The sequence below is a fragment of the Phocoena phocoena genome, chromosome 3, assembly GCF_963924675.1.
Source record: "Phocoena phocoena chromosome 3, mPhoPho1.1, whole genome shotgun sequence".
Lineage (NCBI taxonomy): Eukaryota > Metazoa > Chordata > Mammalia > Artiodactyla > Phocoenidae > Phocoena > Phocoena phocoena.
Window position 1 is genome coordinate 172,727,570 of NC_089221.1, and position 11,869 is coordinate 172,739,438.

Sequence of the window (11,869 nt, forward strand, 5' to 3'; positions counted from 1 at the left end):
AGGCACAGACGTTATTTAAAAATCGTTAAAAAAAAACCCCCATCAGAACACACATTAAATAGATATCCAAGACAGCGCTTCAAAAACAAACCCGCCCCTTTTTTTCTTTTTTCTTTTTTTTTGGAAAAACGAAAACAAAAACAAAGATCCTTGACCCCTACCCTCTGACCCCTCCCTGCCCACCCCCCCCCCACAAAAAATGTACAGAGCTACAGTTAACACAAGATGTTCACATCTGAAACCATTAACTTTAAACACATAATCGGGGGCAGGGTGAGGACTTGGGGTTCATCTAGGAGGGAGGGGCAGGCAGAGGGCGAGGGGTGTCGCGCAGCACAGAGGGGCGGGGCCAGGACGAGACTGACAGGTGGGGGGGCAGGGCCCAAACATCTCCTTTATCAGTAAAAAATAAAAGTGAATGAAAAAAACCCTCTACCCCACTGAAATGGCCCCAGTAAGGGGGGAGAGGTCTGTCCCTCTGCCCTGGGGGATGCCCCTGGGGCATGGGCATGAGTGGGGAGGGTCCAAATTAGACCAGCAGCGAACCCCCCCCAAGGGGGTTAATGCTACACAGCGTTGCCCCTCCTGGGGTTTCACAGCTCAGCACCCCCTCCCCTCCCCTCCCAGCTGCCGGAGGGCCCCCAGACACAGTCCACAGGCCCAGATCCCTCAGGTTGGGTGGGGAAGGAGGGCTGGGGGCGTCAAGCCCGCCCCCCCAGCCATTGCTCTCCGTATTTTTCAAGAGATTCCCAACCACTATTGGCTCAGTCAGAAAATTAATAGTCTATAAATACCCCAAGCTCAGAAAAACGGGGTGGGGCGGTGGGGTAGCGCTGAAGGAAGTCGCACAGTGCGTGGACGGGGTGCAGGCTGGCGGCGGGCACCACCCCTCCCTCCCTCTCCTTTCCTGGCAGGAAAGGGTCCCCCCCCACCCCCCGCCACGCACCCCAGCCCACACCGAAAGGCAGGCTCTGGCCAGCCTCTCCCCCGAAACGGCTTTTCTTTTCTTTCCCAGGAAAAAGAAAAATGGAAAAGGAGAGACCAGGAAGAGAAAAGAGTACGGATGTGGAAGAGAAACAGTCCCTGGTGGTCAAGGTCGCACCTGCCGAGTTGTTTTAGGGCCAGGGTTTGTGGTGGGGGCCTCTCCTCTCCGCGGCCCCCTCCCCTGTCTGTAAAGTGCATAATGAGGCATCTACATTTTTGACTTCAACCTGAAAAGGGTGGGGAGGGCGGCAGAACGGAAGTGGGGGGCGGCTTCCTTGTCTCCGCTCTCAACCATCTGGAAAGACTGCTACATATTTGGAGCTTGGGAAGGTGGGCGGGAGGGACCCCGCCAGGTCGGGGATGAGGATGGGAGATGGAGGGAGGGGCGGACAGTGTGAGCCAAACCGAGGAGGCAGGAACCCAAGTCCATGGAGAGTTCGGAAAACCACGGTAGGAAGTGAAATTTCAAAAAAAAAAAAAAAAAAGGCCGCGTAACCGGGAGGGGGAAGCGCCCCACTGCACCAGCCGGCCGCTGGCCCTCCCGCGTGGGGCCACGCTCACAGGCCACCCTGGGCGAGGGACAGGGTTCCTAGGCCACCACGAACTCTGACTTGATGTCGGGGTTCACTTCTGGCTTCCAGACGGCGTCCTCGAAGTCAAGGCCCAAGCCAGCTGCCTCACTGGGGCCACCGCCTCCCCCGCCGCCGGTGCTATCGCTGCGGCCGGCCTTGCGGCTGGGCGGCCAGTGGTAGGGGCCCCGGGCGTCGCGCCGGGCCTTTCTGCGGAGCCGTTTCTGCTGGAGCAGCAGCTGCAGGCGCTCCACCTTACAGCGGGTGGCTCGGTTTTCTGTCTGCCGCAGCCGGTCCCCTGCAGAGGCGGCAGTTACCATGACCGTGAGGGCCCCTTGGAGGCCAGACCCCCAACCAAACGCGAGGACCCCCAGCAGATGGGCATCAGGCCCGGTCCAGCTCTCGTGAACGCTCCCGCCAGCGAGTGAGTGGGTCAAGAGGGTCTGCCGAACCTTTAGGTCATTAATTCCACGTCTGCTGAACAGCAGGCTGTGAGCTCCATGAGGGCAGGGGCTGGCCTGAGCCAGGCACCGGGGACACGGCTAGCGTAAAAATGAGCTGGAGCTTGAACCCTTTAGGCTATTTCTGTGACCCAGGGTAGGACTCAGGCTGTGCCTTGGTTTCCCCTTTGAGACCGGGCCTGGGGGCCCACATCACGGTTCTACAGGACTCCGGAGGCGTCTGGAATAACGAGATGGCTGTGGTGGTGGGGCGGCAGAGGCCGCCCTTGAGCGGGAGGGGGAAGCTAACCCCCTCCTCAGCCTGACTGGCCCATTCACAGAGGCCCCACGCACCATCTGGAGAAGGTGCCCGAGGGGGGCGAGGAGGAAGTGAGGATGGACTCCCCCCCCGGGGAGGGCACAAAGATGCTGTGTGCCCCCAGCACACACGCTCCCTTCTCTACACCCGCCTGCAAAGCAGGGCGAGTGGCAGCTGGCGGCCCCCTCCCCGCCACCAGCGGCTCAGCTGCTCTGAGAGGTGCACAGAGGGGCCTTGAGAGACCCAGGACGGGGTGGGGTGGGGGTGGACACTCACCCGGGGGCTTGCACAGGCGGGCCTGGCTCAGGGAGGCCGGGGCCGCGGCCGCCAGCTTCTCGCAGGAGGTAGTTTTGGGGGCGAGGTCCGGGGCACACTGAGCGTGGCACCGCAGCTGGGTCAGCGATGGGGGCATGCCCTGGTAGTGCCGCGTGGCACTCAGGAGGTCGTTGAGGATCTGCAGGATGGTGCCGATGTCCCGCCTCGGCCGCCCGCTGCTGTCCTGGCAGTTGGGGTGCAGCGTACCTGCGGGAAGGGGTGTGGATGAGGACCCCAGTGGTGGATGTGAGGCCTCGGCAGTGCCCGGGCCCCACATGTGCAGGCGGAACCCCTGGGTGACACAGGCACTCGCACCCACCCATGAAAACACGTGGCCTGCTGTATGGCCGGGCACACGCGTGGGGATCCCGGGGAGTGTGTCCCATGCCTGGCGTGGGTTCACGTGACTGCTCGCAGGGCACGCCACGACACCTACCAGAGAAGGTCCCTGAGAAGACCCCCGGGGCGTGGTTCACGAAGCTCTCGATGACTGCGCCAGGCTTGCGGGAGCGGGACGTGGGGCTGCCCCCGGCGGGGGACGTGGGGCTGGCACCGGTGCTGGTGGGGGGAGAGCAGTCCATCTGCTGATGGGGGAGGGAGGCACATGAGCTTTGGGGTTCAGGGTCAGGGGATCACCCACCAGACCAACACCAGCCCAGGGTCTGGGGACGGCCCTTGATACAAAAGACGTATCCAGGGCTCTGACGTTCTCCCACCACGTCCTCCCCCAGACTCACCTCGGGGCAGGTGGCAGAGGCCGAGTGGGAGCGGAAGGAGCCGGCCGTGACAGGGGAGGACGTGGGCGCAGGGCCGGTGGGCACTGGGGGGACGCGGGTGGCACTGGACACTGGCCGGCAGGGAGAGGACACAGGGGTGGTGGTCACGCTGGGGTCTCCACGGGCGGCAGCAGCGGCGGCAGCCAGCACGTGGCGGTGCTGCAGTGGGGCGTGCTGGGCTGCGAGCTGCAGCTGGACGAACATCATATGGTCACCCACGCGCAGCGCCAGGGTCAGCGGCGAGCGGCCCGACAAGAAGTCACTGACCTGCAGAGAGCGGCCCGTCAGCCCAGGGCTCCAGCCTGTGGTGCCCCCAGCCCGGCCCGGCCCGGCCCCCCGCGCTGTGTGACCTGGGGCCTCTCGCCGCCCCTCTCTGGGCTCTGGGGTCCCTGTCGGTGCCACGGATGCTTAAATAAAATGAATCGGTATTTCCGGAAGCTGCCTCCGCCAGCCCGGCCCGGGCTGGGCGCCGCTGGGGGCTGTGGGGGGACAGAGGCGGGTGAGACGGGGGGCCTGGCCCGCCCTGGCCAGCTTGGTTCTTTCAAGGGGAAACCGAGGCCAGAGGGGGCGGGGCCCAGCTAGCAATCACTGTTCTCAAAGAACCCTCACCTCACACCTCTACCCCACCCTCTCTCGCCTGTGAACACTGCAGGGGCCTAGCTCAGGCCCCCTCCCAGCTAAGCCACTGAAACAGCGAGTGGGCGAAATTCCTGGACAAATTCTTGTCCTAACCTTTGCTTTCTCAAGATAAATATTTATCTGTCCTGGGCGGGGCCGAGGCTGAGGGGGAGGCGTTGCCTCCGCAGGCGCTGGGGGGACCCTGACCGGTTCCCTGGGGCCCGAGTCTCCCAGGGCTTCAACACAGCCCATTCAAACGTGAACCTTCAGTCTGGCAACCCCTTCGCAGCGGGCGAGGGGTGCATACGACCCCCATCTGCACTGGACCCCTCCTCTGGGGCCCGGCCAGTGCCGTGCTCTCCCCGGGCAGGGATGGGGCGGAGGTTTCTGAGAAGTGACACAGGCCGCGATGACTCAGAACCACCCCCTCCCTGCTGGCAGCGGCTGGCGTAACCTTCCCTGCTTGGGGGCCATGGGGAGAAGGCAAAGGAGGCGGGCCGAGTGCAGCCCCCACCCCGCAGTCCCTGTGCACACGCCCTCCCCAGCCCCAGAGATGCCCTTTGCAGGAAGGGCCTGGGGTGGCTTCCCAAGAGCAGCTGGGGTGTCCCCCCCACACTCCACCCTGCAACTTCCTCCCAGGGGAGGGTGAACGGGCAGGCATGACTCGGTGCCAGGCGGAGAAGCAGCTCTGGGAGCCCAGTCACTCCGCCCAGAGCCTCCCATCTCCCTCCTGACGTAGACACCCTGCAGCGGATGTGAACCAAACACGCCCAGGGGCCCCCTGCCAACCACAGCCCCCCCAGGAGCAGGGAGCTCAGTTCACATCTGCCCCAGGAAAGCACACACTAGCCTCACCCGACTCCAGGGACCCTGGCTCTCCCCCCACCCCACTGCTCCTCCTGACGGCAGACCACCCAGCTCCTGGGTCCCCCCCCCCCCTCCTCCGCGCCAGCTGGCTGGTGAGGGCAGGATGCTAAACGCCGGGAGGGGGCAAGGGCCTCAGGGCAGGAGGAAGGGAAGCCGCTGAGCAGGTTCCTGAGGCCGGGGACCTGCCACCCCCACCCTGGCAGCGGGCAGATAGCTGAGGCCTGTGTCACCCTCCTGGGAGGAGGGCCCTGCTGCCAGAAAAATGAGGAAAGGAGGAGGAAAGAAAAAAGCTGCAACAAAACCGGGAACCCAGTGTGGGCCAGCCCCAGCCTTCCTCCTCACCCCCCTCCCGGGCGCTTACTAAATATTTTCCTAACATCCTGTCTGGTCTGTGCTGGCCCCAGGGGCTGGGCGCCCCCGCCCCCTCCCCCTTTTGGGGCAGAGAACAAAGGGCAGAGGGAGGAGGGGGAGGGGTGACTCCCCACCCCTCGCAATGGGGTCACGGAAGGCGGAAAGAGTATCACCCAGTCCCATCCCTCCCCCCCCCATCAGAAATGTTAAAAAGGTCGCTCTGGGGAAACCACAGTGGGGCAGGGGGGAGAGTGCCTCGGCACGGCTGGTGGGGCTGGGGACGCAGGCCCGGTGGTGTGGGAGCATGGGCCAAGGTCACCCCGCAGGCAGGCTTGTGAAAGCTAGGCCCCCTCCCCCATGGCGGCCACCGTGGGAGAGAAGGCTCTCAAGGTCAGGTGGTGAGTGCTGGGGGGGCGGGGAGGAGGAATAGGAAGCTGGGTGACCAGGCCAAGCTGGCACGAAGGCGGAGTGGCGCGTCCCCTCCCCTCCTCACAGGCCTGCTGGGAGCACAAACAACCCCCAGGCTCTCCAGAGTGGCCGGGCACTGGGCCTGCTGCCCCCAAGGGCCAGGAGGGGGCCGGCGCGGGTCTTACCTGGGTCTCAGTCAAGCTCTCGAGGGCCTGCATCACAGACTGTTCTGGCCTGGAGGCCTGAGACTACAGAGAGAGGAAGAAGAGACCCTGAGGGCGCACCCGAACACCAGGGTTGGGAGGGCCCCGCTTGATGGGTGGGGTGGGTGGCCCTGAGGGGAAGGGGTCCAGTGTGTGATGGGGACTGTGCTCGCAGGGGAGGGGACTGCCTGTCAGTGTGGGGCCTCGAGGCGCACTGCCCCAGCCATTTACCATGAGGCCCGCCTCCACGGTGGGCACGAGCGTCAGCTTGCTGCCATCCCCCACGCCGAACTCCTGCAGCTTCCCCGAACTGAGCCGGCTGAGTGGGGAGGAAGGAAGAGGGTGAGGCTACACCGAGACAAGGCAGGGGCTCGGAAGCGGAGTCCGCGGGGGAGGGCTGGGCTCGTGGGGTAGAGACAGGCGTCCATCACCCCCACCCCTTCCTGGTCTCCAGATCCAGAGACCTGAGTGTGTGCGTGGTTGAGGTCAGACCCTGGGAGCCCCTGCTGACGGTGCAGACCCCTTCTTCCAAGGAACCCCAACTCTGGACTGGGGGCACTCCCTCTGCGCCTCAGCGAGGCACGTTTTCACCATCTAGGCCCAGCGAGTCCCTTGGCACCCTCCCCCAACCCTGGGGCCGCCCCCCTGTAATTCAACCACCGGGGCCTGGGCTGTCCCTGCGGGCCAAGCGCTTAGCCTTTCCGGGCTTCGCCGGGCGGGCCTCCCCTCCTCCCTCCCTCCCTCCCTGGCGCAGGCCGCCGCCGCGGCCGCCGCTCAGACAAAGGAGACCCTCCCCCTCCCGCCCCTCCCCCACCGGGGCCCCTCCGCTGGGGATGGACACTGCGTGTCCCCGGAGGCCCGCGGAGGGAGGGCTCCCGGCTTGGAGGCGATTTAAATGGCGGGGGGGGAGGGGGAGACTGCGGGAAGGGCTTGGTGGCGAGAACAAAGGGGGGCAGAGAGACGCAAGTGGGGGGAGAGGCAGCCAGACGCAGAGGGGGCCGCCGAGCAAATGCGGAAGCCGGCGGGTCGCAGGCAGAGGAGGCAGCCGCCGCGCCCCCCACCCCCGTAGCTGTGACCCCCGCGCCGCCCGGGACTCCTGCCTTCCGGTGGGGGACGCCGCCTAAGCCCGACCCGAGGCGCCCTCGCAGCCGCCTTTGTGCAGCGACCCCGGGCGGGGGAGGGGGCCAAGACTGGCAGGGCCGAGCAGAGGGCGCCCGAGAGCGCGCGGCGCGCCCCCGCCCCCCGTCTGGCCGCCCCCTTCCTTCCCCGAGCGGCGCGCTCTTTGTTCCCGCCCCGGGGCCGGGGCCAGAGGGGGCGGCGGGCCCGGGGGGCGCGGGGGCTGGGGGCTCGCGGTACCTACGTGTCTTTGTGGAGCAGCGCCAGGCGCTCCTTGGGCACTTTGAGGCGTTGGGACAGCCTCTTGCGCAGCCCCTCCACCGTCTCGTCGGGGGGCACCGACAACTCGTAGCGGGTGCCCGTCGTGCTGTGGATGGCCAGGCTCATGGGCGCCGTCTCGGCCGCCGGGCCCAGCTCGCAGGCACCGCCGGGGGCACCGCGCCGGCAGCTCCGGGCGCCGCCGGGCTGCGGCTCCATCCCCGGCCCGCGCTGGGGGGCTGGAGTCCGCGGGGCGCCGCCAATTCTTGCCGCGCCTCCGGGCAGGGCGGGGGGGCTCCCCAAGCAGGGGTCCTCGGGGCCCCTGAGGGCGGGGGGCAGCGCGCTTTCCCTTCGAGAAGGTCCCAGGAGCGGAAGGCGAATCAAGAATCAAAAATCCGAGTGGCGCTCCGGAGTCGCGTCGGCTCGTCGGGCCACCTTCCTGGGTGGGGACTACACTCTCAGCTCCTTTCAAGGGCGGCGGGCGCGGGAAAGGGTCCCGGAGGAGGGGGCGCCACTCAGCCGGCCGCGCTCAGGGCCGTCTGCCGCTCGGGCCGAGCTTCCCCGCGCGTCCCCTCCCTTAGCAACAGCCGCCGCCGCCGTCGCCGCCGGAGGATCTGGGGGTGAAAGTAACAAGAAAAAAAAGTTATAATGTATCAACGTCCCGAGGGGCGGGGCCTCCGCCCCCTCCCATTCACTACTTACTCCGCCGGCCCGCGCCGACCAATCAGCGCGTGCTGAACGCCCAGTCGGCCACACGGGCCGGCCAATGGGAGCCCCCGCGGCACCGCCCCACGTGGCCGCGCGGACCCGCCCCTCGCTCCGCCCCTGTCCTGTTGGCCAAGCGGAGCGCGGCAGGGGCGGGGCCGGTGCCGCTCTGGCCCGCCTCCGCGCCCCCGCCCCGCCGCGGCCATTCATAAGGCCCGGGCCCGCAACAAAGGGCGAGCGGCCCGGCCCGGGGGGCGCGGGACCCGGGCTTGGGGCGGCGCGCCGTGGGGGAGGGCAGTGGCTGCGCGCCGAAGGAGCAGGAAGCCGGGGCCTTCCCCAAGCGCCGATCCGGGAAGCCGCCGCTAGCGGAAGCTGGACGCTGTCCCCGCGCCTCGTGGCCGAGCCCAGGCTGGGGGGCTCGCGGGAGGGTGGGTCCGGGGTGCCCCCCACCCGTGAGGCGTGAAGCCCCGGCAAAGGGTGGAGCTGCGGGCGGGGCCTGCACCCCCGTGGCCGGTGCCGTGGTGACGTGGCCGGTGCCGGAGAGGCCCTCCCGCGCCGGTGCCACCTCGCGTCCCACCCCCGTCCGGCGGGCCGGGCCCGCTTCCCGACTCGCGCCCGCCCGAGCCGTGACGTGACGCGACGCGGCGTCCCCGGCTGCGCCCGCGCGCGCCGCTTGGGGCTGCGGTGAGTCAGCAGCGCCGGCGCGCCCTCTGCCGGCCCCACCTGGGAGCGCTGCCCGGAGACCCGGGGAGGGGTCGCCGAGGCCTCCAGGGACGGGGGCAGTCCGACGGGACTGCGGACGTTGTGGGAGCCTCGCTAGGGGTATGAAGCCTCCAAGTCAGGAGACTGGGGTCTCACATTCGGGGAAACTGAGGCCGGAAAGGCAACTAGCTCAAGGTCACTCTCGGGGAGGGGAGTGCCCGGGGGGCGGGGCGGGGGCAGAGGTCCCTCCCGGGCTGTGCTGGCTGCGCCGAGTGCCTCCCACTCCACGTCCCGGGGGGCTTCCCAGGGCTGGAGACACCTTTGAACACTGCCTGCTCAAAGAACAAAGAAAAGTGAGGCACCCTCAAGAGCCTAGAGTGAGAACCCCCTTCCTCGGCCCGCGAGGTCCCGCCCCCCCACTCACCGGGAGAGGCAAGTCCGAAGTCCCAACTGTCCTGAGTGTACCCACGTCCGCGCCGAGTGCGCGGTGGCGGAGCCGGTCTGGGGCCGAGCGGGCGGCCCCCGAGCCTTTATCCGCGCCGCCTTCCCTCGGGGTGGAGTTTGGGCGGCCAGGGGGCGGGGGGCCGGGCAGGCGGTGACGCAGGCCGGCCCCCGCCCCTGCCTGCCGGCCAGGGCCCTGGGGCGCCGTCGGGCCTGGGCCACCCGCCCCCTAAATCTCGCATTTTAAACGGGGAGGGGGTGGCGCTCCTTGAATGCTACGAACCCGGGGTCACGGTCGGCCGCGTTGACGACTCGGGCGCACCGGCACTCCGGCCCATGCTACGGGGTCTCGGGGTGCACAGCTGGATTCTCTGCCCCGCCCCCTTTCTGGCCGAGTGCTTCCGCCTGGGGGCGCCCGCGTGGGGGAGCGGTAAGGGGGGCCTGAGTCAGCGGCCTCGGTCCAGGAAAACAGGCTGGGGTCACCTGCCTGCAGTGGGGGGGCCCCAGCCAGCTGCCCTGGCGGCCCAGCCAACTGCATCCCTTAACGGTGACCTCAGAGGGCATTTATGGAGCGATTCACCAGGGCCAGGCCTGCCTTGTGCATCCAGTCACCACCCACTGGGCTTTGTGATCCCGTAGGGCACTGACCTTTGTGAGCCCGTAGGGCACTGACCTTTGTGAGCCTCAGTTTCTGCAGGGTGGCAGTAGAATGAAGTGAGAGAACACAGCAGACCTCACTCTGGAGCCTGGGGATGTGGGGCCCTCACCTAGGCCTGGCAATATTGCCATCATCCCATCAGGCATGCTCACCTGCTGGTATCCTGCCTTTGTGGTGGGCGTAATCACCCTACCCATTTTACAGGTGAGTAAACTGAGGCCACACAGCCATTAACAGGCAGAAGCCTGGCATGTCCTCAGGTGTGTCCCTACAGGTCGCCCTGTGTAAGGGGGCTTTCTAAGAATGACCCTGGCTGAGGGTAGGGCCCTCTCAGTCGTCCCTCCCTCTCTGTCCAGGGGAGGGGGACCCCAGGCCACTTGTCCTCTTATCTGGTGTCTCCCTTTATCTGACCTGACCACCTCCGCCCCCAGCCTTGCCCTGGGGGCCCCTCCCAGGGCTGTGCTCCTTTCCAGGTCTGCCTCCTGCTCCCACCCAAGGGCTCCTGCAGCCCCCCACCCTCTCACAGGCACACCCAGACACTCCCAGCCCCATAGGAGGGCTGGGCTTGAGGGAGGGATCAGGAGGCTGGGGTTGAGGCAAGGATAGGAGTTTGCCAGACAAACAGAACAGTGCTCAGATGAGAAGCAAGTGAGCGCAAAGCACCGGAGGCTCTCACAAGTGCCCCGAGACCCGGTGATGGGGCCGGGCTGAGGGTCTGCGGGCCCGGCCTGCTCTGCCTGCAGAGAGAGCAGGAAGGCAGCACAGGGGACCGTGCGCTCTGAAGCCGGAGCGTCTGAACGCTGGAAGGCTCACGGAGGGACGGGCCAGGTGGGACCCTCAGGTGGGCAGGTGGCGCTGGGTGGGGTGCGGCTGAGACCTCCAACGGGTCTGTGATCTCACTGGGGCTGGTTCGTCTGCCTGCAGGGAAGTGGGCTGTCTCCTGGCATGGGGCCCCTGAGGGTCACACACACAGGAGACCAGTGGCCCCTGCCTGGCTTTGCAAGTCCAAGTTGATAAACGTGCCAGATCAACCTAAGGCCTGTTCTCTCCCACTCATAGCATCCCTGTGCTATGGGGGGCAGTCCCAGGCCGTGAGCGCACTCAAAGCACGAGGGGACCCCTTCCTGGGAAGGAGATGAACCCTTGGGCACCGCCTGCCCCCACAAGGCCCAAGGCCTGCACTCTCAGAAGGGGTCGTGACCCCTGGTTCCTGGCCCTGTGACCCATCCCACCCTGGGTGCCTCCAACCCCAGGACGCAGCCTGGCCAGCACAGGCTGTTCCTGAAGCTGTCAGGGCGCAGGTGTCCCCAGGCCGGGCTCTGAGGCGTGCACATCCCCCAGGGGGCCTGCACCATGCTGGGGGGCCCTAGCTGTGTGGCTGTGTCCCATAGCCCCGGGCTGTGGCCTCAGGGGGTGATGGTGCAGGCAGGTTCCCTGGTGTGGGGACCACTGGTCCAGGGTCTCCTCCCACAAGCCCCCACCAGCCCCCAGCTGTGTCCTCGCTCTTATTTATAGAACAGATGAGAAGCCAGTCCAGGAACTCGAAGACCTGGGCTCTAAGCCGGGAGACAAGGAGGGGAGGAGTGGGGCTGCACCTGTGACCCCACGGCTGTCCCAGCTTTAGCTGAGCTGGGGTTTCCTGAGGAAGTGGGGGCCGGCTGCTTGGACCTCACCTGCACAGAAAGAGCAAGCCCCAGACGGACACCGCCCAGAGCTGCAAGCTTGCCTGGAGACTCCCTCAGAGGCAGCTACAGGACAGTCATTCGCATAAGATCCTGACACAAGACCACACAGCCCACCCGTGCCAATGACAAGCCCGGGAGTGGCCTCTCCGTCACCTTCTGGCTGCCGGTGACACACAGAGAGGCCCAAGCTTTCCCACACACTCACCCCCCTGAAATGCCCACCAGCTCTGCTCTGACCCAGGGCCGGGGAGGGGGACAAGGAGGTGGCCAGTGCCTGGGTCACCCCCATGGTTGCAAAAGTGAGTTACTGGCTGAAAGAAATAGGACAGCCCTGAAGCTTCAAGGTGCCAGGACCGCCCCCGCCTGGCCACCTCACCCATCTGGGGCCAGTCCAGGGGCCTGGGTGCCACGGAGGTGCCAACACCACCAGGGATCGGGCACCTGGCCAGCTGGG

General features: G+C 66.8%; 1 protein-coding gene across 3 annotated transcripts; it reads right to left on the reverse strand.

Annotated features, from left to right (window-relative positions):
• Positions 1–1,573: 1,573 nt before the first annotated feature.
• MIDN (midnolin) lies at positions 1,574–7,443 on the reverse strand. Of its 3 annotated transcripts, XM_065875033.1 has the most exons (8): positions 7,211–7,443; positions 6,082–6,169; positions 5,833–5,895; positions 3,754–3,882; positions 3,365–3,670; positions 3,064–3,211; positions 2,589–2,834; positions 1,574–1,851 (listed from the first exon to the last, which is right to left on the reverse strand). In XM_065875033.1, exons 1-8 carry the CDS (start codon positions 7,441–7,443, stop codon positions 1,574–1,576), a joined length of 1,491 nt encoding a protein of 496 aa, XP_065731105.1. The 3 variants fall into 3 exon arrangements, with proteins under 3 accessions (XP_065731105.1, XP_065731107.1, XP_065731106.1); XM_065875035.1 differs by lacking the exon at positions 3,754–3,882 and having other exon boundaries at positions 3,064–3,208; XM_065875034.1 differs by lacking the exon at positions 3,754–3,882.
• Between the last annotated feature and the right edge of the window lie 4,426 nt (positions 7,444–11,869).